Genomic DNA, 26,522 nt, shown 5'->3' with positions numbered 1-26,522 from the left:
CATGACCCAGGTAGACCACAATCTGACTACTTCCTTGCAACATTCTCTTTCAACCTTTTCATGGATGTAGTTGAAGTGAAGTGGGGAAAGTCTGTCACTCTGTCCGACCCGTTTTGATCTTGAAAGTTTCAGAGATTTCAGCCTTGAATTTAGTGTCAGCCAGTGTAAGAAGAATGAGTCTATAAGTTTTGTGGTCTGATGCTTGTTCCACAAAACTTTTATCGAGGGTCTGGCCATCCACGGAGTTGTAAGCCTTTCTAAATTCAACAAAGATGACTGCCACCTTGCGGTTTTTGTTCTTGGAGTAGGTTAATACTGTTTTGAGGCAGAGGATATGCTGAACACAGGATTGGTTTTTTCCTAAGCCTCGCTGCAATTCTCTCAGCTGAATCTCCGCCTTAAACAGGACTTGTACATTGGGAGATCCCTCGGTAGTTGCTCCCGTCTGTATAATCTCCTTTCTTGTGACAGGAGTGGATCAAAACCGAGGACCAGTCAGATGCCACCTTCTCTGTTTCTTAGATGTTCTGAATGATTCTCATCACTGCTTTGCCAGCAGCACACTCCCAGGATTCAGCCACAATGGAATCCTCTCCAGATGCCCAGTTTTTCTTGTGTAACTGGATGATTTGGCTAACTTTTTCCACTGAAGTAAGTAGTAGTAAGTCTGAGTTTGGTGTAGTTTGCTAGTAGTCAAAAGTATTCCCAATTGAGCAGCTTCTAAAGATACGATCTGTGTCAAATCTGATTGTCCTGGAGGCTTTCTCTCTTCTGGACTTTCTGGGCAGGAGTCTCAGTAAGGAGGGAGTGATCCGAATCCATGCTGCCACCTCTCAGTACTAAGTTTTGCATTTCCCTTTTTGAAAGAGCCACAGGCTCTATCTGGAACTCACGTAGGTCAGTGGTTAGTGTTGGGAGAGAAGCAAATCTTCTATTTCCTAGGTAGGTGTCTGAAGGCTGTGACAAAGCCAGGAAGTCCTACACAGTTCCAAACATTATCCATTGAAATTAGTTTGCTTGTGCGCCAGATAGTTGCCCACTATATGTATGTATTTTCTCTCTCTTCCCAACTGGGCACTGAAGTCTGAGCCATTTTTCGTCCTTGTGTCAGTTCAGTTTCATCCCGAGCTGGGTGTATTTGACAAAATGGCTCGTTACTGCTTCGCGTGGGATGATCCTGTAACTTCTGTGATTGCACAAAATATGGCAGTCTTTGTGTTTTCTGTCATGGATGGTCTAACTTTCCACCAAAATCTCTTCTTATCTCTTTGATTTGAGGAAGGTGTGTCGGTTTCTAATTAGATATAAGATGAACTCCATGCGTCTAGGTGCAGCATTTTTAATGTACCGAAACGTTTTTAAACGTTTCAAATGAATTTTCTACTACCATTTGCCTCCTTTCATTGCACGTTGATATTACTTCAGGTAACAATATCATTTAACACCTTATTCTTTATGTTATAATGATTGTTGATATCCCTCGTTTACCCCGCAGTATGAATGCAACGTGATTCTCTGTGCTTGGTGTGGATATGTTTATTCTCAATATTATGGTCCCGAAATTACTCCGTGCGAGTATTCTTTTTGCATCTACCTCCCATATACACTATATGGCTATTCGTATCACTGGAAGGCTTCACTTGCGCTGTACAAATTGCAATCTTGACAGTTTTATATGTGAATACAGGAAGTTTTGGTCCCATTGGTAAATTTATGGTTATGTACATACGACCCAAATAATTGGTAATCCCTTTCTACCGACCTCAGTGTCGTGTTATTGAAGGATATGAATCCTTGATGGATGCTCAGGACCGCTCTTCGCTCTTCTTGTTTTGTTACCTGACTGTATATGTGTACAGGTGTGTGTGTGTGTAAATGGGTGGGGTATCAAGAAGGAATATCTTTGTTTGAATTTTATTTTGTTCTTGTTTTAAATTCTATTTCTTTAACTGATTGTTGGTGCATTTTCTTTTCGGCCTTTGCACCTATCTTAACCTCTTGTACCGCGTCTGGCCGAAATGTGTTATCTTTCTTTTATGTATGCACTGAGCATGCTTTTGGCCCTTAACTTTTTTTTTTTTTTTTTTTTTTTTTTTTGTAGTTCATGCTCCAGAAGTTTTATGAATACTTATTTCCTTTAGTCTGCTCTTTGATGCGGAGGAATATAGTTTTTCTTTTGGGGTGACAGATTGTTGTAATGGAAAAACAAAATAAGAGAGCTGTGATATACAGGAGTGGAGATAAGAGGAGTTGGCGAAATGAATAGCTGTTGGAAAGTTAGATCAACTCTTAATGAACTGTGTGGATTGCGTCGCATTTGTGGTGAGGATAATCCGATTGCAATTGCACGATGACAAGTGGTTCAACTGAATGTAATATAGGCCTAATGCATTTCTGAATGATGGTATGCCATCGCAGAGTCATTGTTGCTATAGTTCTGTAAAAGGGCGATTATGTATGTATATTTTAATATTGATTATCTTTCCCTGCCTTCTGCCGAAAGGCTCATCTCCAGCTCAAGGCTTGTAGCTCAGGGCCTTTCCCAGTCGTGATCCGGGCCTCAATATTTAGCTTTTGATGATATATTATGCACGGTGAGTAGGTCTCTGAGTGTATGGGGTGTGGCGCAAGTCACCTAGCAGTATGATGGTATGGTTCTCTGAGATATTAAAGAGAAAATCCCCCAGATCTCCCCAGAATTTGTCCATTTTTTCCTGGGTTCCTCTTGTCCAGGTTCAATGGGGTGTACACAGTGACTAAAGTGTAGCCCTTGTTAGCACAATGAAGGGAGAGGATGGATACTCCATCTGCTTAGTGAGGTAACATCAATGACCAAGTCTGGTTTCTTGTGGCTGTCTATAAATCCTGTACATAAGTTGGGTACATTCTCTACGTTCTCTATTACCTGATAGCCTACTTTTTCTCTGAGGTTCTGTAACCTCGTGGTTCGAAAGTGTGATCGTAAAGCTGGTTTCCTGTGCTGCAATCAGTAAAATGTTGTATCGTGTTAGTGTGTAAATTGGATGATTCAGCTTATCCAGTTTGACAAATGAATTGGTGTCAAATGTTTTGCAAAAGCTTGGCTGTTTGAGTCTATTTCCGGTGTTTTCAAGATGTTTAGTCTCATCAAGGTAGTGTGCTAGCGTGGATTCTCCAGAATTCGAAAGTTGGCCGATGTTGCCTGGCGATAGGATTGCTTACTATCTGGGGTAATGTAAAAAGCAAAATATTCCTCCAAGCTCAGCTGAAGATAAATCTTCAGGGGACAGTGATGGGTCAATGTCCAATGTAGAATGCAAGTTGCTAGCCTCAAAGGGTTTACTATTGGAGGTCGTCTCTCCTAGAAAAAAAATCAAGTGCCGTCTTGCATTGGCAGCTACCATCGTAACCACATTGCTTCCCTGCATCCCTTGTGCACGTGCACAAAACTACCTTCAATGTCCGCTTCTTTATTACAAATCGCTAGCTGCGGCAGCCAGTTGTAGACTACAGTGCCTCTGTAAAACTTCACTCCTTCTCGGAAAATAGGGTGGAGAGAATCACATTCTACTAGCTTCAATAAAAACGTTTCTCAAATCCACAGAATGGCATCAAAACATTACTCTCTTGAGATAAGTGCAAGGTCTACCAGAATGTACAACGAAGCCCCAGCTGAGCAGGAAATGTTATTCAAATTAGAATAGAAAGGATGCGACCCTTCGAGTTCTTAAAAAGTCCACGGTTACTCAGTGGTAAAGTTATAACACGTCTACTGTACCTAACGCTTAGTAAATGTAACAGTTTCATAGACAGCAGGAATATTTTTATGAAGAATCGTCGTATTGTAGACAAATTTCTATAAAACACTTTCCCGCCTTGTCAATAATTTACATATTTTATCATACCTAATTCCCGTCCATATTTCGAGAGCCAATTACTCTCTTCCTCAGCAGTGCCAAAACATCAATATCTTTGGACTTGGTACATTGTAACAGATATACTTATCAACACAATAATTATATATAAAAATCTTGAAATTGTTAAAATATATCTTTGTATTTCAACTTTACTTAGTATGTCAATTTATTACAGGCTTCAAAATAGAAATTTTCAAATCAGAAAATGGATATCTATTAAATTAGTCAACTATATGCTAAAATTTTAAATCTGCTCTGCTCTTTGAACTTACGTCCTTATTTACATCTAAAAAGACCTAAACTGTTTCTTTGTGTCTAAATTTACATTTACTTTGTCATTTAATAAAAACACTTGAAATAGATTTTTTTTTTAAATAAATAAATAACACCTAATAAGTCAGTCACTATGTTGAACTTAAAATATTTCTGCTCTCTTCTTGAAAATTTTTCCTTTCCTTAAGTCCTCTCATATAAATCGGAAATTCCTCCTCTTAATCCCGTCCAACCATGCTAGCCATTTTAACCGTCCAATTCTTCAGTTTCAACTTAATTTATCCACAAATTCAAATGGCATAACACACAATGGCTTTGTAGACACGTGGAACAATTTTCAACAGGTTCTCGTCGATATTATGATGCAAATGTTGAGTTAATGGTTATTAAACACGCGGAAATGAAGAATAATTGTGCAGTCACATGAAAATACGGGTAACTAAAGTCAATGTTCGGTGTTGGTGTGAACACAAAGATAGTCTAAAAATGCATACTGTACAAGAAAGGTATTCAGTGGCCCACAACAAGGACGCTTTAAAGAAGTCGAACATGAAATTCTGAGGTATGTGTGCGATAAACACAAGGTCAGAATGGCCATAAAACGAGATGTAATATGAATGCGGGCTTGCGAAGAGGAATTCCCTGAACTTTCAAAGACAGTATCACATACCTCTAATGAAAAAAATAGAGAAGCAAGTAGGATTTACATGATACATGAGTGTGTTAATTTATTTTCTCAAATTAAGTTTTAAATTTGTTATAATTAAATTATGATTTCACAAAGCATTTTTAAACACAGTTTAAGTTTTTAAAGGAAAACGTGGGGGGTTGTCTTGTATTCAAGATCACCTTGGATTCTGAGAAATACGGTATTTTCTTAAAATACACTAAAACCTCGATGCATCGTTTCTCAAGGGGAGGGAGGAAATGATGGATGAGGGAAATTGACAAATGCGGGTAAGATAAAAAAAATAGGGGGAAGCAAAATAATAAAATTCAGGTACTGTATTTGGAAAATTTTCTTTATGTAAATCACATCATAACAAGAGCATGTGGCCTCCGGAGAGGCCTAATGCAAGTGTTTTGAGTTGACACGTAATAGGCGACCTGCGCATCTATGAAAATGCGGCCCTACCTGTGATGAATTATAAAAACCACACACACAGAGAGAGAGCCCAAAACGTTGGAATTAACCAAGGAAAAGTTAAAATCCCCTACCAGATTGCCCGTTAGACCAAAGACCAGCACATACTAACCATTTAGCCATGGGGCCGCACGTGCTCATACTACACATAACGGCATCAAAATATTGCAAAAACAATCTCTCTCTCTCTCTCTCTCTCTCTCTCTCTCTCTCTCTCTCTCTCTCTCTCGTTCTCCTCAACCTGATGGTTGGTGGGTAGCATAACTATCCTCGTCCAATGACCTCCTATCCTGAGTCAGCTGCCCGATTAGGTTGTTTTTTTTCTAGTGGATTTACGTCACACCAACACAGATAGGTCTTATGGCGACGATGGGATGGGAAAGGTCTAGGAGTTGGAAGGAAGCGGCCGTGGCCTTAATTAAGGTACAGCCCCAGCATTTGCCTGGTGTGAAAACAGGAAACCACGGAAAACCATCTTCAGGGCTGCCGATAGTGGGATAGTCGTCCTCTTCTCGTCTTTCCTTCCAGTTTCCCTTCAAGCAGTGTGGTGCACCATGATGAATGCCGGAGTAAATGCTGTTTCAATTCACTTTTCTTTACATTTCATAATAATTGAAAATTATTGAAATGATGCCGACCTTCAGAATTGAAACACCAGCCATTCACCTCGACAATGGCAAACAAATTAAGATTGTGAATAAGTTCAAATATCTTGGAGAAATTATAACCTGGAACATCGATCGACAGCGGAACATCTAAACTGAAAACAGCACAGCAAATCACCTGGCCAAACTTATAAAAATAAAAACTGTCTCCATGAATGCCAAATTTCGACATTACAATACAGTTGTAAAACCCAAAGCAACTTACGCTAGTGAAACCCTTACAAGTTGAACACTAAGTCAACAACCGATAAATTGCAGAAAGTAGATAGAAGAATCATCAGGACAATCGTCAGTAAGAAACAACAAGTCAATGGCCAAGGGAGATTATTACCTAATGAAGTGATATATCATGAAAGCAAATCAATAATAGATACAATGCGGAAAAGGAGAATTGCCTTCTTTTCCCCCCATATATTCAGACTAATTAAATGAAATAAGTTTCATTATGATAGATCTGTACTGAACTGGGATTATAATAGACTTAAATTAATGTATTATTAAGGTCCACCTTTTCAATACAAAATATTCAGAGTTTAAATTACATAAATGATTAAGGACTAGTTTCGAACTAATATTAGGTCATCATCAGCCTAAAGCAAAATTAAAACATAAATACCGAAGAAATCAAACAATGTAAAGACACATAAGGTCTCGTGAACGTACATACCATGTGAGATATTGAAAAAAAAAAGAATTACAGAGACGTACAGCACTATGTTAAAAAATAACTCAATGAGAGAGATTCATAAAAAGTCCAGTGTGCATTGAAAAGATGTTAAAGATAGGAATCCTTGAGTTGCTGGATAAGGAGATTAGTATATGCTGGCTCCTTTAAGATGCTGTTATCCAATTGAAGAACAACTGAGCCGAAGTCACGTCGTTTATTTATGATTAAAGTCCAGTGCCCGTACAGCATTAAAAAGTTGTTAGGGATGGAAATCTTTCAGTTGTAGATCAAGGAATTCAATATACTGTATGCTAGCTCCCTAAAGGTTCTGTTGTACATTCGAAGAACAACTGGGATGAAGTTATGTCGTTTTTCAAGATATTCATAGACGTAAAAAGTCCAGTGTGCATTAAAAAATGTTAAAGATAAGAATCCTTGAGTTGCTGGATAAGGAGATTAGTATATGCTGGCTCCTTTAAAATGCTGTCATCTAATCGAAGAACAAGGTTTTCTTTGCGAATTGCCCAGTAGCCTTTCATTCGTTCTGATCTTTTCTGTCAATCCTCATCTGTAAATACCCTTTTCATTGTACGTAGTTTGTCAATTTTTTGTTTAAATCTTATTTTTGTTTTTCAGTTTTTTTTCCAAATCGTTCAATTATTATTTCTAGTTCTTCCATATTCTCTCCAATTTCCTTAATCCATCCTACTTGGTGCATAAGATTCCACAGTTTCTCGATAATTTTTTTCTTGATAATCTGGTTTCTGGTGTCCTCAAGTGACAAAAAAGTCCTCTTCTTCCGTATAGTATCTGTGATGGGCTCAAGTTCCCTGTACACCACTTCATTTGGCAATATCCACCGATGTTCATTTTTGTATATTATTTATTTATGCATGTCCTTGCAGTTCTTCTCGTCACTTTTAGGATTTTGCCGATTCTGCTTCTTTGAGTGACTTTAAAAATTGAATTTCTACTGCATTAAAATATACACTTTAAAGACCAAAACCTGCATGACCTAACGCAAAATTAAACTAAGAAATTGATGGTGTTATCGGACATTCTGTAGGCCTATTGGTTCTTTCATAAAACACCTCCAAACTCAAGTACTCGCACCATTTTGGTCGACAGTAAATCAGGTTTCTGAACAAAATGACACTGCATCCTTGTTACACAAAACAATCTGTAGCAACTGGTTAACTCCGGTGATCTTGCAGAATAAGGCATTCAGGATTAGAATGATGATGAACAAGAACTTTACAATGAAATTTTAAATGACAAAATTGAGCAAGCTGGCATTTGGCAGAACAAAGAAAAAGAAGTAGTGGACACTGAAGAAGGAGGATGTAAAGAGGGAAAAATGAGCCAAGCTACGGGAAAAGCAGCAATTGGCCGAGACTAATAATATTGAGCATCAGACAGAAGAAACAGCAGTTGATTTAATGTTTATAGAGAAGTGGTGTGATTTTGCTCCTTAAAAAGCACTTGAAACAAAACAGAAGATTAGCAATTTTTTTTTATCCAGCAGAGTTTAAATTGCACTATTGTACAGTAGTTAGAGTACATTGTAACAACGGAATGTCTCGCCTGCAGTTTCAAAATCAGTTGTGATAGCTTGTACTTCAGATTCAGATTTCTTTTACCCATAACAACACATGTCTATTTAGTTGGTACACAATGGAAGGCAGCTTCATGAAAAAAACATTCTGGCTGCCAATTTGTAACATACAGAGACTCAATTTTTCAAGCAAATATTTCATACATACATACATACATACATACATACATACATACATACATACATACATACATACATACATACATACATACATACATACATACATACATTAACATAATAGACTGTTATGCCTTTCAGCGTTCAGTCTGCAAGCCTTTGTGAATTTACTGAACGTCGTCACAATCCTCTATTTGCAGCTAGTGCTGTGGCCTCATTTAGTTCTATACCTCTTATCTTTCAGTCGATAGAAACTGAGTCTAACCATCGTCATCTTGGTCTACCTCTGCTTCTCTTACCCTCCATAACAGAGTCCATTATTCTCCTAGGTAACCTATCTTCCTACATTCGCCTCACGTGACCCCACCACCGAAGCCAGTTTATGTGTACAGCTTCATTAATCGAGTTCATTCCTAACTTAGCCTTTATCTCCTCATTCCAAGCACCCTCCTGCCATTGTTCCCACCTGTTCGTACCAGCAACCATTCTCGCTACTTTCATGTCTGTTACTTCTAACTTATGAGTAAGATATCCTGAGTCCACCCAGCTTTCACACCCGTAAAGCAAAGTTGGTCTGAAAACAGACCGATGTAACGATAGTTTCATCTGGGAGCTGACTTCCTTCTTACAGAATACTGTTGATCGCAACTGCGAGCTCACTGCATTAGCATTACAACACCTTGATTCAATCTCACTTACTATATTACCATCCTGGGAGAACACACAACCTGGATAATTGAAATTATCCACCTGTTCTAGTTTTGTATCACCAACCTGACATTCGATTCTGTAGAATTCCTTACCTACCGACATCAATTTAGTCTTCGAAAGGCTAATTTTCATATCATACTCATTGCACCTATTTTCAAATGATGATGCTTGATGTCTGAAGGGGTGCTAAATTCACTTCTAAGGCCCCACAGAATGGTACATGTCACGAGTAAAGTAGAACCATGGTATTTGTCATTTTGGGGTATTGATCAAAAGTAGCGAAGACTCACGGTGGTCCACACAAGATGGTACTACTCACAAGTATTGCAATTCGTACAGGGAACGCAGACCTATGGTGTTTCTCACACAATGGCGCCACTCATAGCCAACGCAAACCGGTAAGGTTCCTCACCTAGGTGTACTAGTCACGGGCGCCGGTATTCCAGTGGTGTTCCTCATATAGTGGGCACCAATCACGGGCAACGCTGACCTACGGTGCCGCTCATATAGCGGTACAACTCACAGGCTACTCCCAGACCCGCGGTGTTGCCCACATGGGTACAACGCACGGGTACTGGAATCCACCAGTCCAGGCTTTTTACTGCAACTAATCACAAACCTATTTCGTACCAATTTAGTGATACTACTCGCAAGTACATGCAACCCATGGTGTTCCCCGCATGATAGTACGAATCAAGAGTAGTTTCATGGTTCTAATGCAATCATCCCTCGGTTGCCCCTTGTAGTTGCCTCTTACGACAGGCAGGGGATACCGCAGGTGTATTCTACATGTGCGTCCCCCACCCGCAGGGGGTAGTGTGTTTGGTCCGCGAGAGGTATTTAATTTCCCTCAAGTCCGGCGGCAAGCCGGTTAGGCCCCCCCTATCCGCCACCTGGGACGCGCCACGTGGGAGTATCACCTCTCTCCCTGCTACGCCTTTCCAGTTACATCCTTCCTGGGAAGTGTATCACAAAGCAGAATTTCATACTTACCACCATATCACAAGTAACAAAGAAGCAAATTCAGCAGCACATTCTCATTTTTAACATTGAATAAAAAGGTCCACAGGTGCCCTCTTGTCACTGACCCACCCTTACTGCAGTCCACTTATAGATTTGGAGACAGATTGTTTTGTATTACTGTACTTGGTCGTATACAACTCGCAATATTTTGACAAACAATAGTGTGAACATATTCGGTGCGTTATATATGTAGGGATTTGTGTGCAAAAGACCCTAATCCCCCAAAAATGTAAAATTTGCATTAGGCTACTGAAACAAGACAACTGGCATACTTACCCTATTCACTGTCACTGCCTTAAGTCTGTGAGCTTTTCTTGCATACATCATTCTGGTCACCATCCCATACTGCATAATCCTGACTTCCATCCCATTTGCAATGCCCGTCGTCAAGATACTCTTCACGATAACCCAATCACACTCACGTTCAACTGACAGTCTCATGCTCTCCTCCTGCCATCCATTTGGCGTATGTTGTCCTTGCAGGGCTTCTTGACGGAAACATCCAAGAGGTTTAGACAATGTGTGAATCCACCAGGAATTACGAGATCAGTTTTCATTTCCTCAAGACGTGTCTTCCACCAAGTGTCTGTCCCACACTAACACTGCTAGGCACTGAAGCAGTGCCCTTGGCTGTGCTCCCCACACCGTACAGAGCCAGTCGTGGACAAGAGCTGTATCCATCCTTTTTCCTGAGCCCGTACATGAATGCCTTTGGGTAACTTCGCTTTAGGCACTGTTTTTCTTTTGAAAATAATGTACAGTAGCAATTTTCTCCCGTCTGCAGTTATTGCTAGCATGACAGCGCTGCTTTTTTTTTTTTTTTTTTTGCTATGGGCTTTACGTCGCACCGACACAGATAGGTCTTATGGCGACGATAGGATAGGAAAGGCCGAGGAGTTGGAAGGAAGCGGCCGTGGCCTTAATTAAGGTACAGCCCCAACATTTGCCTGGTGTGAAAATGGGAAACCACGGAAAACCATTTTCAGGGCTGCCGATAGTGGGATTCGAACCTACTATCTCCCGGATGCAAGCTCACAGCCGCGCGCCTCTACGCGCACGGCCAACTCGCCCGGTGCATGACAGTGCAACGCTGTTTTTCACACCTGTAACCGTCCAGGCTTCTCCAGCCCTACTAATTTAATATAATATCAGGTTACGCGATATCATTTGATATCAAGTTTATCCGCCATCGGCAATTATTTGTAATAACATATTTATTCAACGTCAATCATTCGTAATCAAGGCATTTTGGAATCATATTGTATATATAATAACATCGTTTTCTTCTTCTTCTTCCTTCGTTATGCCCATTCATAGAGCGCGTTTGAACTTGATAGTTGGTTTGATGGTTTGTGCCTTCTTATCCTCCCAAAATCTCTTCATGAATGCACTGTGTTGCATCTTGCGTTCTGTCGACCACTTCCTACCAGTTGTCTTTTTTGGTTTCTCCCTAAATTTATGATTAGCTACTTTGGTTCTAAAAGCTCCACGATTTTCCATGATGTCGTCTGTAATATTTATTTCTTGGAGGTCCGCCTTAGTTTCTTCTAGCCATTTTATTTTGACCTTCTTTGAGTTGATTACTTTGAATAATCTTTTAGTTAGTCTGTCGCTGTTCATTCTGTAGATATGGCCATAGAAATTAAGGCGCCTTTTCCGTACAGCATCAGTAAACCTGTCGGTGAAGGAGTAGAGGTCCGCTGTTTTCCTCTTAATCCACATTCCATTTTCTCTCGTAGGACCATAAATTTTCCTGAGAATTTTCCGCTCCTGCTTTTCAATTTCTGTAATTTTAGAGTGACCACCTAAGCATATGGTTTCTGAGGCATATAAAGCTTCGGGCAATACAACTGTCTTGTAGTGTCTTAATTTTGCATTACGCGATATGACTCTTTTGTTGTAGTAATTCCACGTCAGTCTGTATGCCTTATGTAGTTTGGTGTTTCTTTCTAGATTGGCACTACTGTCTAATCCTGATGGTAGTATAATTTCTCCAAGGTATTTGAAGGAGGGCACCTGTGAAATTGTGCCGTTTTCCATCTCTAGCGGAGTTCTTTTGCTATTTTGACGTAGATTTTCCATGTACTTGGTTTTCTCGTACGATATCTGGAGGCCTGCCTTTGATGCTATATTGTGTAGTCTCTGTATGGCATACCTTGTTTCATCCTTGGTCTTAGTAATGATTGCGAGATCATCAGCAAATGCTAAACATTTCACATTGACCTTGCTTTCCAAATTTCCGATGTTCACACCCTTGATATCCTTTTCCCACTCTCTAATAACTTTGTCTAGAACTAAGTTAAACAGAATAGGGGAGATGCTGTCACCTTGACGAACGCCCGTACATATTTCAAAAGGCTCAGAGATTTCTCCAAGGAATTTCACTTTAGAGGTCGTACTCGTGAGGGTCTGCTGGATAAGTGCTCTGGTCTTCTTGTCCACTCTGAGTTCTTCTAGGGTATCAAATACTGTCTGTCTGTCCACAGAGTCATACGCCTTCTTAAAATCCACAAAGGTGACGATCGTGCTGGCACTTCGGCGAATCCTTAATATCGTCTTCAAGTTCCATATTTGTTCTGCACATGATCGACCTTTCCTGAAACCCGCTTGGTACTCGCCAATCAGATGATCTGTCTGTTTTTCTAACCGGTTCAAGAGAGCTTTGGAAAGGATTTTGTATGCGATTGGCAGTAGAGATATGCCTCTATAGTTGTTTGGATCTGCCTTGTCACCTTTCTTGTGCAATGGGTGTATTAATGCACACTTCCAATCCTGTGGAATCATTTCCGTTTCCCATATTTCTACTAGGATTGCATGAATTTTGCTTACAAGATCATCTCCAAGTTTACACATCTCCGCAGTGATGCCGTCCTCTCCAGGAGCTTTATTATTTTTAAGCGATCGTATAATCTCTGCTGTTTCCTGTATTGTCGGTGGCTGTGAATTGGGGTTGGGCATGGGCTTTTCAAAGTTCAGTCTTTCCTTTGGAGGATCACAATTGAGGAGGTCTCGGAAGTAGTCAGCTAGAATAGTGCAGTTCTCTTTGGTGTTCGTTTCTAATGTTCCATTTGCTCGACGGAAACATAAAGATGGTGGTTGATAGCTAGATAAATTCTCACGGAAGGTCTTGTAGAAATTCCTGGAGTTGTTTCTAAGGAAATCTTATTCGATTTCCATGAGTCTATTTTTGTCATAGGCTCGTTTCTCCCTGCGGATTATTTTTGAGGAGATTTTCTGAACTTTTAGGAAGGTCTCCCATCTCTTAGTTGTTTGATGTCCATTCCACTGATTCCATGCTTTCATCCGTTCATCAATGGCTTTATCACAGGTCGTGTTCCACCACCTATGTTTGCGTTTCCTTGGAGGCTGCCCTAATTTCATGGCTGATGTCTGAAGTGTTTTACGAAGGCCTGGCCAGTCCTTGGGGTCCTGCTCTCGTATGTCTTGTAGAAAGGTCGTGGCGTTCTGTCGAAGACATTCTGGATCAATTCTTAGAGATCTTTTGTGTTTAGGTCTGCATCTGTTGGGTTGGAATCTCACTTTGATTTGTGTTAGGTAGTGGTCCGAGTCGACAAATCCCTTCCGTACTCTAACATTTTGGATCTCACACATATTCTTTCTGGAGATTGCGACGTGATCGATCTGGAATTCGCCCAATAACGGGTTTGGTGATTTCCACGTTTTCTTCTTATGTGGGGGTCTCGCAAAATGCGCAGACATTAGTTTTAAGACAAATGTTTTACAGAAGTCTATAAGACGTTCTCCAATGTGCCGAGTGATGACCAACAATCCATTTGTGTTTCCTCTCTCTGCCAACCTGTGCATTAAAATCACCTACTAAGATTTTCACGTGGTGCTTTGGAATCTTGCTAGTGGTTTCTTCTAAGAGTTCCCAGAAGGCTTCCACTTTCTCTGGGTTTTTCTTATTGTCAGTGTTTGTGGGAGCGTGGGCATTGACCAAGGAGTAAGCTTTATTGCCAGATTTCACAGTAAGTACTGAGATTCTTTCGGATGGGGAAGTAAGGTCAAGTACAGAACTGATGATAGTTTTTCGTACCGCAAAAGCTGTTCCAAGTTGTGTTAAGTTCCCATGGATTCTTATGGCAGGTTTACCCTTAAATATCCTGTACTCTTCAGAGTCAAAATGGTTTTCATCCTGGTAGCGCGTTTCCTGGAGTGCTATGATTTGAATATTGAACTTATCCAGGGTGTCCGTTAGCTGTTTAAGCTTGCCTGTTTTCAGTAGGGTGTTGACATTAATTGTACCTAAGAAGGTCTTTTTCTTGGGACGAAGAGATTTTGAGAAGCTCCGACTCTTCTCTGCATGATGCTCCCGATCCCCCAGAATCCGATGATCGGGAGAAACCGGACTAGGTGTGTCCAGAGCCTGGGGTAGTTGCTGTGATAACGTGTTATCCATCATGCCAATGTTGCAAGTTGAAGATACATGCAGGGGGTGATCATACTGGTATGATCACAAGGTTACAACTCGATGGTTAAGATCGAGAGGTGCCTCTTGGTGTCTTCCGGCTAAATTATCATTTACGATTACTTAGGAGTCCGTGGTTAGAACTTCGGTTGTAAGCCGAAGAGCCAGTTCTTCCGCTCTCTCAGCCGTTGGGAAATATCCTCTTCCGCCGTCGAGACCGTTGACTGGAGTCCTTTTTGCCTCAGTTGATCCGCGGGTGCTTATTTGGCTTGGCCTTATTCACACCTGTCCTGCATATCTACAGGAGCATCCCCTATCAGCCATATGGGACGCGCCGTGTCGGGGTTGAGGCCCCCCACCCCAGTGTCTTCCGAGGAGTTATGTCTAGCGCTTACTCAATTCGGTGCCAGACCCCCACGAAAGCTGGCTGGGCACGGAATAACATCGTTTTAGTATTTAAATTATTATATTATGTAGGATAAGAATTCATTATGTTGTAAATACGGTCAATATGTTGAGACATAGTTGTTTTCATTTCATCTCATTTTGTGTATACGGAGGGTTATTCTTGAAGCTTGGGATTTTGCGTGAGTCATGGGTTTATTTTATGACCAAGGCTAGTAAACAGCGACCCGTGCACGAGGCTTGCAAGCTGGTCAGCTATATCATCGCCACACCTTCTGGACTTGTTGAGGAAGAAGGGAAGGGAAGTTGATGCTTCGATCTATCGAACCAGATACTTCGTTGTATATGAGTTTTGAGATTGAACTGTTACCAAGAGTGGGGGTGGGCCAGGATATATACTGATTCTCAACACGAGAACAGGACCTTATGACTTTACAGCCTTACAACCTTACAACCTAACTACGTGTACTCCATCACTAGTACTTCTACTGTGAACATCTACTTTGTACGACGTGATTTGATTTTCGATACAGTACTTAGTTGCGGTTATGTTATCAGATCTACGAGACACGAAACAAGCTTACGGCTTGTGATATTCAGTAAATATTGTGGACGAAGAACTATGTTTAGTTCAAGTCTACGGAATTTTGGTACAAGTCTGTACCGTATAAATAGTATAGCTCAGTTGGTTTGATATTTCTACTAATATGGAAAAATTCATATCTCTGAATTTTCTCCTCTTACGATCAACGCTGATCAGTTTTTACAAGTATAGGGCCAATGTCTAATTTAAAGACTAGGCAAGTAGGGAGTGTTAGTCCAGATAGCCCGTACCATATCAGAGAAGGAAGGAAGGATGTCCATGGAGCAAATTCTACATCGAGAAGAAGAGAACGAGCAACCACGGAAACCAGATGACTTCAACGGAAGCTGCAATTGGTGAGCTTCAATTAGATAAAGCAAGCAATAGTAAATTCAGTAAATTATAAATTCCTCCACGCTTTAAGGAAACTTTTCCGATTCATCTCATTTTTTTTTTGTATAATAAATTAATTTGTATTTTATATTGCATTAATTTTCTTTCTTAAGCGATACTTAATGGTTAATTATTTAATATCCTACCCCTGTGATTTAAGCATAAGTCTCTATGCTAGTAAATATAAATTTTGGCTTACAGTTTTGTTTAAAACTGTAATCCTGGCACCCAAACATCACATAGAGAAATGGGAAACCATGGAATGTTAATTGTTTCTATTTTGCGTGGCAATTTGCGGGCAAGCCACAAATAGTTTATTTAATATTCATGTGTTCCAAGATAATAACTTTCATCTCCCCAAGTGTTTTGGACGAGGTGAAACAGTTACACACCCAGTTGTACATACAAGCACACTAGATTCTCCCTTCTCGTCGATGATGGTATTGCATGGCATGTCGAAGTTTATCGGGGTTTAATCTGCATTGCCAATTTGAGATAAGAGGTAATTTTTTTATTCCGCATTGCTATCACATCAATTTAGGATATTACTTATTGAATAGGTTGATCCTAATAAATTTTAGTAATATCTTAAATTGACGTACATTTCAATACGGACCAAATATGAAATTTGTAACATGTAATTGCTATCACATGGCGATGAAAATCAATGATTTTGTCAATGAAATCGCTTGGCACTCTCTGGCAGAGAGTCGTTCGCCTTTGCAGACACAATCCCTTTCGTGTCCCGACTCTACAGATCCGACCCCGGCTCACTTTCAGATATGAACAGCTGATTCCTCCTTTAATCGCTAGTTAGCCGCTTTGAAATGTAACATCTCGTGTGAGATACTAAAGCCATCATTTCACAACTCTGTAACGTAATGAAGCAACTCATCTTCCAGCTCAGGAAACTTACCAGTTTTCGGCCCTATGAATGCCTTATGTGTTCAGTTGGTGGTTTCTAGCGCAGCTTTCTGTTTCTGCCAGTAGCGAACATTAAACTCAGTCACACTGAATTCTTGACCGGCACTATGTTCCTCAGCATATTTTATCACTCCGAGTTAAAACCCAGCCGTATAATTCCCACGTTTCTCCATAACTTAAAGATCGATCCACACAAGAAAACTTAACCAAGAAACAATAATGAAACATGAAGACAGAACACTGGTACTTGTCGACAATACAACAGATGAACAATACCTAATACTGTGATCACTTGACTGCCGGGACAGGGAAACACTTCCAGTCCATGTGATCAGCTCTGCCAGAGAGGCAAAGACGGAAGAATGAGAGGAATGGTTGAATGTGACTGATTGGCCAGGAATGTGGCCTTGGGGCGGAGGTTTGCGAGTTAGGTATTTTTGTTACAACAGCTAGCCTCAACCGTTCTGCAGGTAAAAAGAAATGCAGCTTCTTCCTGTACTGTAACGTACAAAGTACCATAACAGCAATGTAGGCACGTCCACACAATACCCAAAGTTTATTTCGTGTACATACCGTATGTCTTTATGATGTCAGAAATTAATGCGAGTTATGTGCAGGGAATTTTTCCCTGCAATTTCAAATGTTAAATGGGGTGCAAGATTTATGCGGTGGCGAGTTATATGCGAGCAAATGCGGTATTTTTCCAACTTAAGACACAAAATTATTTTCTGTACTTTCCTGAAAACACACACAGTCTGATCACATTATTATGACCCCCTCCTAGTATCCAGAGCAACTGCCCTTCGCCACACGGAGAACAGATGTGCTGGCAGTGACTCAGGTGTTGATAGGTCTCCATGCCACAACTGTTGAAGGGTGCGTGCCACGACGAATGCAGAAATTCTAGCCGTCTGGCAATGTGCATTATTGGGTTGGAATATCAGGTTCCCTATGGGAATCAATATCTATATCATATCCCAACCTCTCGAGGAAACACAATCATCACATGCGGGTGGACATGATCACCGAGGATGGATTCATAACCAAATCGGTCAAGAGTCCCTTCCACACGGATGACAGAACCTAGAGAATACCACAGATTATAACACTGTGCCCACCACCTTGCGTTCGTCCAGCTCTGGTTGCAGTGTTGGTACTCTGATGTTTCTCACCGGATACATGGACGTCCATCCATTCTACGCAATTGAAAACTTGCAATCTTCACATCCACCATAAAAAAGTAATGTTTAAAAACTGTTTTCCTCCAACATATTACAATACTTTTGTTCCATATTTTCAAGGAAGACTGCAAATTGCTGGTCATTAACACCAGGCTTAATGCTGTAGGAAAACATGCATCTTAATCTAGCCTATATTTGCATTGAATGGATTGGTGCTTTTTATCAACTTCCCCAATATGCAAAATACATCTCAGTAATTGGATGATCACATCTTATTTAACTGACAGTGCTAGGAGATCATAGACATAACAGCAGGAAGAGAAATTAATGTGCTCGACCACACAAAACGTGCTCTCACTTAATATGAAACTGTGTTGCTTCACTCAATTTAGCAGCAAATTTATCATAGTCACTGATTCAGCATTATTCCCTTGTTCAGAATACCAAGTTTCACTTCAATCAACCTCGTCAAACTGAAAGGATTCCCATGTTAAGTGTAAATTCACACATTTATGTACAGTAGATAGCGATGAAAGAGAAAGAATTGGCATTTATTTGTGTAATTTCTCAAAAATGTAAATTTTTGTGCGATTTATTCCTATGAAAACTGGGGTGTGAAAGGATTAGAATCGCTGTGTAATAAGCAAGTAACTTCAAATTACCTAACTAATGAAGCCATTCCTGGTTTTCAGAAACTAAGGACAATGAAAAAAAAAATTACTGCTATCATGCAATGGTAAAAAAAAAAAAAAAAAAAAAAAAGTACAACACAATAAATGAATAAATGGGTAATCTCACCAAAACCCTAGTGTATTACATCACTCCTGGCTTTTTGAGACATAAAAAAATTAAGAAAAGTAATCTTGCATACCCAATGTAATTCATCAGAGAACAACAACGATTCTGCTTCAAAGTGGGTACAGACGTTACGGCAGCTCCGGTGACATCACACAAATTTGTCAATAATTTCATCCTTACGACCCGTGCAATGGAAAAGCATCAAAGTCATGTGGTACATCTGTGTTTCATAGTTAAAAAATGTCACCTCCATAGCATAGGCCTACTGCAGCTCTGATGATGTACAAATAGGTGAAGAGTTTCGTGTCCGACGTGTGCAATTAAAGCACATCACTTCTTTTTTGTAGTTAAGAATGTCCACCAGCGTAAGGGTCAGCAAAATTAGCTGCCATTCTCGGGGGAATGAGTTTGATTCCTGGTACCGTTCTGCCAGAGATTTAAGAATGGGAGGAAAGTTGATATGCAGTAAAAATGGTACATGCAGTTTCCCTTCATTGAGAGCTGTACTACCTCGGGATGAGGAAAAGAGTTTACTTTAGTTAAGAAATATTCATGGCTGTTGCTATTAATATAGCAAGCGAGATCATTAACAAAGTGATCATTTAATATCTCTTAACTCGGATCAATATAGCCTATGTAATCTTTGGAGAGAAGTCGATTTAAAACGCGATAAAAACAATCCAATCATAACTGTTTTACACGCCAATGTACCTAAACAACAGCAACAACAACAATAATAATAATACTGATTTTACATCCCCTCTAACGATTTTTAAGATTTTCGGACACGCCAAACAGAACATACTATGCATTCAAAAAATATAGGGAGGCAACAAACGTGCAAAATTAAACATTATGATAATAAAACGCATTAATGCCACACCTGTAGATACCTAAGGGTAGGAAGTGTCCACCTATTCAATACTATTAACTTGTATATTGTCTTATAAAACTGGGACTAGTTTCGACCCCATGTATATTGGGTCATCTTCAGCCACGCTCCAATTGGAAGACATAAGCACACATATAACCAATAATGATATAAACTCTGATATGACAATTTATAGTCTTAATTAAACCATTGATGAAGTCCGAATAACATATCCACACTTTAAATAACACATCAAAAATATTGGGTTGATGGCGAATAGATTTTCCTTATCATCAATATGTTGTTCGTAAGTTGCGTGCACTTGGTACGGATACCAACACCAGACTCTAAGTACGAATGTTCCCCTTAAAGCTATATAAGTCTCGACCCATATTACTATGAACATCAAGTTGCTCGTCTACACAGAAAAGGATACCAACTCCCAGATCAACTCAAAAACGATGGCTGCTGTAGAAACGACAAAATAGTTTGCCATCAGCCACAACATTCTTGATGTGTTATTTAAAGTGTGGATATGTTCTTCGGACTTCATCAGTGGTTTAAATTAAGACTATAAATTGTGTCATATCAATGTTTATATCATTATTGGTTATATGAGTGCTTATGTCTTCCAACTGGAGTGTAGTTGAAGATGATCCAATATACATGGGGTTGAAACAAGTCCCAGTTTTATAAGACAATATACAAGCTAATAATATTGAATAGTTGGACCCGTCCTACCCTTTAATAGTGATCAATTGTCAATACGGGCCATAATGAAATTAACACCTGTAGATATCCATAAATACGATAAGCTTTCCTGTTATTTATTTTTACTCTTTCCGTCGCGGAACTTCGACACTATCCGGGCACTTAGTAGCATACCTGACATAAACAATGTGATCTCTCTAATATCAATTACAGGTATTTAGATAAATCCTGATGTGATAAATGCAGAGAACAAGCATGAAGTATACTTAAAAATAAAGGTCTGACTTTCAATAGCCGCAGTTATCCAAAGAATGCTTCCAGTCACTATGTATTACATTCGGAAGTACAACTCGTAACATGCTGGTGGTCTGGCATGCTTTTTTACAGCATGGCTTTATTCAGAAGGGGTGGCTTCTGCTACACATACATCAACTGGGAATAACAGAGACCATCTCCAGAAACATTTGCGAATATATTCTCACTGTTTGGACTCTATAGTCTGTAACAAACCTATCTTTTAAATTCCAGAAAGACGGGATCTTGAATACTTGCGATAGCCGTGAAGATTATGTCATGTGGAATGACAACATGCCGGGAGCAGGGAAGTTGGTGGCACAAGACGACGATAATTCAAATGAAAGCAGTGATCAGGTTTACCGTGTGGTAGACCTACTGCTTAACTGACAGACCCAAATGACTGCCATTACGTTGTTTTGTATTAATATTGCATAATACGATACCCTTATCCCTTTTCTCTACGGGATCGAGTATGAAGCGAGACAAATCTTTGTAGCAAACTTTTATGACCAGATGCCCTTCCTGACGTCAACCTCATCATCAAAAGAGTAACTAAAACAATATTTACGCTATATGTAGGCCTAAAAGTCATGTATTCACCATTTATTCTTCTTAAATTTAAAAATACTACCTTCCAACAAAAATAGCCAGTAAAACTCAGAATGCATTGATAGGTTTGTCAAAGAATAGTGCCGAATGTTTACATGTACAATTTATAGCTCTTTATAGCCTAGAAGTCATGTGTTCACTGCACAAAATTTGAGGTTATCATATTGCCCCCCCCCCCCTCTTCCGCTACTTTGTTTTGACTGTAAACTGGAAAAAAGTGAGATCTAATACACAAGTAAATACGGTATTAAAAAAACTGCTTCAGTCATAGAGCATCATAGTGGCTACTGAGTTGTCACTTAAGAGCAACAACATACATTATTAGTTTTAGCATGTAAAATACAAACTAATTATGGAAGTTACAGTACCTGGATGATGAACAAGAGCTCGTTTCCGATACGCTTTCTTGATGTCGTCTGTAGAGGCGTTCCTGTCTATACCCAAGATTTTGTAATAATCTTTTCTCTTGGATTTCTTCAGAGCCAATTTAGCCTCTTGCAGCAGTCTCTTGTTCTCTGAAGAAAATAAACAGTTAAGTGTAAGGTAGCAGAATTACCACTTTCTGAAAAAGTAACATTACACTCTTAACAACTTATTACCTCTACTCTTGTCCATCTTGAATGCATTTTCATAATCCCTCACTGCATCTTCATATTCCCCAAGATCCATATAGCATTTAGCTCGACGAAGCAGTGCTTTAAGATAATTTGGATCCAGTTCTAAAGCTGAAGAACAATCTGTAACTGCCTCATTTTGGCGACCAAGCTAGAATAAAAAGTAGATATCCACTTAGACACTTAGTCCATATATTTAACAAGCACTCATACAGATAAAAGTCAGCAGCTAACCTTAAGGAATGGGTACTAAATTGGAGATTAGTGATTAAAATTTAAAGCATTCACAGAAAATTCAAGTAATACTCAAGAAATGTAATTTCTCCCCATGGCAATCTATGTATGGTATTGCTACTCAAACAATACAATACACCAGTCATCGATATTCCCATTTGTTAGCCCTCCAAACCTTAGCAACCACTGGATCATCACACTGCAGCAAACGCACGAGGCCCTGAAATGGGTCACAGAGTTAGTTATATTGTCAAATATTAAATTGAACTCCATGCTGCCGGGCTGAGGGGCTCAGACGGTTAAGGCGCTGGCCTTCTGACCCCAACTTGGCAGGTTCGATCCTGGCTCAGTCTGGTGGTATTTGAAGGTGCTCAAATACATCAGCCTCGTGTTGGTAGACTTACGGGCATCTCCGAAAACCGTGAAAGAGTAGTTAGTGGAACGTAAAGCAAATAGCATCATTATTATTATTATTAACTCCATGCTGAGAAGAAGAAGAGGAAGAAGAAGTTGTCAGAAAAGGACCAGGCACAGTTCATGGTTAAATCCCTCACTCCAATAAACAATACTTGGCAAGTCCTGAAGGGAGCCTGAAAACAACATTTAAAGGCCCTAAGCTCTTAACATTTCCAAAATATTTCCAAGAAACTTCCAGCTCTTAGAAAATTGATTTAATTACCATAATGATGGCAACGCCAGCAAATTATGTCCCACTGAACTCCCCCTCTAGCTCTGTAAGAGACAGTGCCTAAAAATAGCAGAGTTAACTTCAACAACTGTGTATGTTGTGGTGCAATCTTTGACGTCCTTAAAAAAAAAAATTCAAAAAGTTTGCAAACGGATTTTGTAATTACATCTCTGGAAAATTAAACTCAATTCCACGAATGAGCATGAAATGATTGCTTTCAGGTGCAGATTATTTGAAATCAATCTATGTACCATAGTTTTGGATTCCATTTCATTTCTTAATTCTAAAACAACTACTTTAAAAATTCACTCTCTGGAAAATTAATCCCATTCCAAGAATGAGTATGGAACAATTGCTTTCAGGTACAGATTAGGTCCTTAAATCGTAAGTACCATAAATTTTGCATTCCTCTTTGTTTCTTAATTCTAAAACAATGCCTTTATTACTTGTTTTCTTGACTTATTTATCCCAACCTATAGAGATTGTATTAGTCGTAGACTGCACCAACAGCACAGTCTGCTCTGAATCTTTTGGGGAAATCATAACTGCATGCTTAGTAATAGAAACAGTTGCTGGTTAATGAGATTGTACTACATTAGAAAAACAAAAATTCTGCTTACTGGAACTTACGGGGCATTAATCAAATACATTAACTCTTCTTAGAGGGTGTCAAGTGTGCTTAACCATTCCAATTGAAGAAAGAACTTCCTATCAAATCTACACACCTTCACCGATCAGTACCAAAATTTACACCAGGGTGCATGAGGCACTCAAACACGTTACAGGTAATTATGTGAAATTCAATTTTGTTTCATTTTTATTTTTTTACAATTTGTTTTACATCGCACTGACACAGATAGGTCTTATGGAAACGATGGGATAGAAAAAGACTAGGAGTGGGAAGAAAGCGGCCAAGGCCTTAATTAAGGTACAGCCCCAGCATTTACTTGGTCTAAAAATGGGAAACCATGGAAACCTCCTTTAGTGCAGCCGACAGTGGGGCTCGAACCCACTATCTTCCAGATGCAAGCTCACAGCTGCGCGCCCCTAAACCACACAACCAACTCGCACAGTGTCAAATTCAAATTTGAACTCCATGTTGTAAGGGGGAACCAATAACTCAATTACCTCTTTTAATGTTTGGGTTATGAAAAAGAGTTTTCAACAGATAAGAGCAAAAAAGCGGAAGTAACAACTACTTGATTTTTTATTTGCAGTTATTACCAGTTTTTATAAAACTCGACAACGCCTCCCAATGAGCAGCAATTCATTGGCAGACGCAGTTCGAGTGCAAAAAAGGATAAGGTATAACATGGACAGACTTGATAAAAGAATTCCCTTCAAGAGCTGAATGAAGAAACAAAGTGTACAAGGTGCGAGCAAAGATGGGAAGATCAGCGCACAGGCTAGAGCTTCTGTAATGACAGAACATTGTACAGTTAAACTTCAATAACAAAGAACTACAACTCAAGCAGCACATCAAAGATCCGGGTGAGTCAATTTGAAAATGGAAGCATTCAGGCATAACTGCCAACTTTTGAAAAGGGCCGTCAGTAAAACTCATGCACGACAAAAAAATTAACAATTTTCGACATACCCTGGCTTAAATAAAATAAAATCATCCTTGAGTGGAAACTTGATGATGTAGTCACAGGCAGTACAATAGTAGTTTCTCATTGATGAAACGGGGTTTATCTGTATCCTGGAGATCATTCACTGTGCTTGAAGTTTGAATGCCAATAACTAACTGATCACTTAAATAATTTCTTCCACCATGTGCAATATTAATATCACACCCACATACTGTGCCAAAGGCAAATTTCTCTCCCTTTCTTGATTTTAGTATGCACGGAAAATCAACAGAATATGATTCTTTAAATGTCTGGAAGTACTGTTTCTTATTGGATTCATTCATGATAATCTACAATAGGAAAGTAGCATATGATGTGATATCTACTACACTTCTGTCCACACAAAATGCACTTACAATCTTCGTCTGGCTCATGGAACTTCTGGTTTACGCATACCTTGTGGTGAAACCCACGAAAAGAACCAGGACAATTACAGACTATAGCAAGGACTAAAATGTGAAATTTATTTAATGCTCAAACTTGAGTGTACATTTCTCTATTAATTAAGAAAGTAGCATATGAAAATGTCCGAGAACAAATGTCTCGATATCTAATGAAAATTGAAATGAACATGGACCACTGAACGTCACATAAAATTATAACGAACACTCAAGGCAGTCAAACACTCCATTAAAACATATCAAAGCAAGATAAGTCTTAAACGATTAAATGAACATGACGTCAACCTCGTAAGCGAAGAATATGCACGTGGTAAAAAGCACGCACGTGGAACAAATGTAATTCTTCTTATTTATAGGCTTCGCTAATAGTGGTATACCCAGTCACTGGAATGAATGTAATTAGTCCAACGAATACAGGAAACTGCGAAGCACGAAGTTATAACACAAAAACTCGAACACTTCATTAAAATATGTCATAACCTTAAAAGGCCAAAACTTTCAAGGAACGCCAACTTCGTGAACAAAGAACATCACTCACGTTGTCAAAGAATATAGGTTTAATCACAACAAGCGAACGGAGCGGACCAAAGAATTTGTGGAGCAGAGCCTGTCGACACCTAAGATTCACAAGGAAGAACTGTTATCCCAGCTTTAAATTCAATTCCAATTACGACACAAACATCACACAGTTAATAATACCAATCATATCAAAGAATGAGTTATCGACTATCGTGGACTTGCCTTCGACCAAGACCGAGTGTGCTTTGACCCACGCAAACTATCGATTGTACGCAAGTGGAGCGGTTATTGAATGTTAACATTTCAAATTTTAATCTGCGAAGTCATAAAATGACACCGTCCATCCGTAAAACGCTGCAATTTCCGTAAATTTTACTGATAAACAGTAAAAGTTGGCATCGAATACAATTATGGCTGAAAGTCACGGTTGAAGAGATGAATGGCACATGTCCATTGTTGTGCATTAATTTGTAAATGAAGCTGATAGCATGTGTTGCTCATGTGGGAAAAGTTTGTGTGCAAGCAATTGGTGATCCACCAGAACCCCCATGTTCACTTACATTAGCAGATTCAGCTGAATCCCAAATTTTCTTAAAAACATTCACAAATATAATAATATTACTTCCAAATTACATCATTTGGAGCTTCCAAAACAGTAAAAGGCGGCTTGATGCTGACATTTTAAATACCATATTTATGCGAATAATACCCACACGTTTTTACAAAAATTGAGGCACGAAATTGGAGTGCGGGTTTTAATTGTGTCAATGTTGGCTTTCCCCCCCCCCCCCTTCAAAATAGCCTTCCTAAAGGTAGGGTGCGGGGATTATTCGCGTAAGTATGGTACATGGGCAGATTTACCAACGAGCTGAATCATTACTTCTCACTCAATATGAAGGTACAAAATTCCTACAAATATGTTTTACAGGTGACAAACAATTGCGAACTGAACGAAGGTGTTCAACAACAGCAGAACTTTATTCCAATACCTTCTTCATGAACAAAAGGCTTTGATCTGCATTTTTGAGACATCACTGCAAAAGATGCACAACAATGAATCTAAAATTGTACTCAAAGCTGTTAGTTTCAATGCTGCTATTCTTACCTAGAAATGATTCTGGAG

At 39.4% G+C, this 26,522-nt stretch overlaps 1 protein-coding gene across 2 annotated transcripts in view; it reads right to left on the bottom strand.

The window, feature by feature from the left end:
- The window catches only part of Tpr2 (Tetratricopeptide repeat protein 2), a 346,913-nt gene that overhangs the window by 29,887 nt on the left and 290,504 nt on the right, over positions 1-26,522 (bottom strand). For both annotated transcript variants that reach the window (XM_067151833.2, XM_067151834.2), the window contains 2 exons: positions 21,912-22,077; positions 21,681-21,827 (listed from right to left, as the gene is read on the bottom strand). In XM_067151833.2, the coding sequence (XP_067007934.1) occupies positions 21,681-21,827; positions 21,912-22,077 (313 nt within the window). The remainder of the gene's footprint in view (positions 1-21,680; positions 21,828-21,911; positions 22,078-26,522) is intronic.

This window comes from Anabrus simplex, chromosome 7 (genome assembly GCF_040414725.1).
Source record: "Anabrus simplex isolate iqAnaSimp1 chromosome 7, ASM4041472v1, whole genome shotgun sequence".
NCBI classification, from domain to species: domain Eukaryota; kingdom Metazoa; phylum Arthropoda; class Insecta; order Orthoptera; family Tettigoniidae; genus Anabrus; species Anabrus simplex.
Note: the sequence above shows the minus strand (reverse complement) of the source record. Positions and strands in the feature narration are given on the sequence as shown.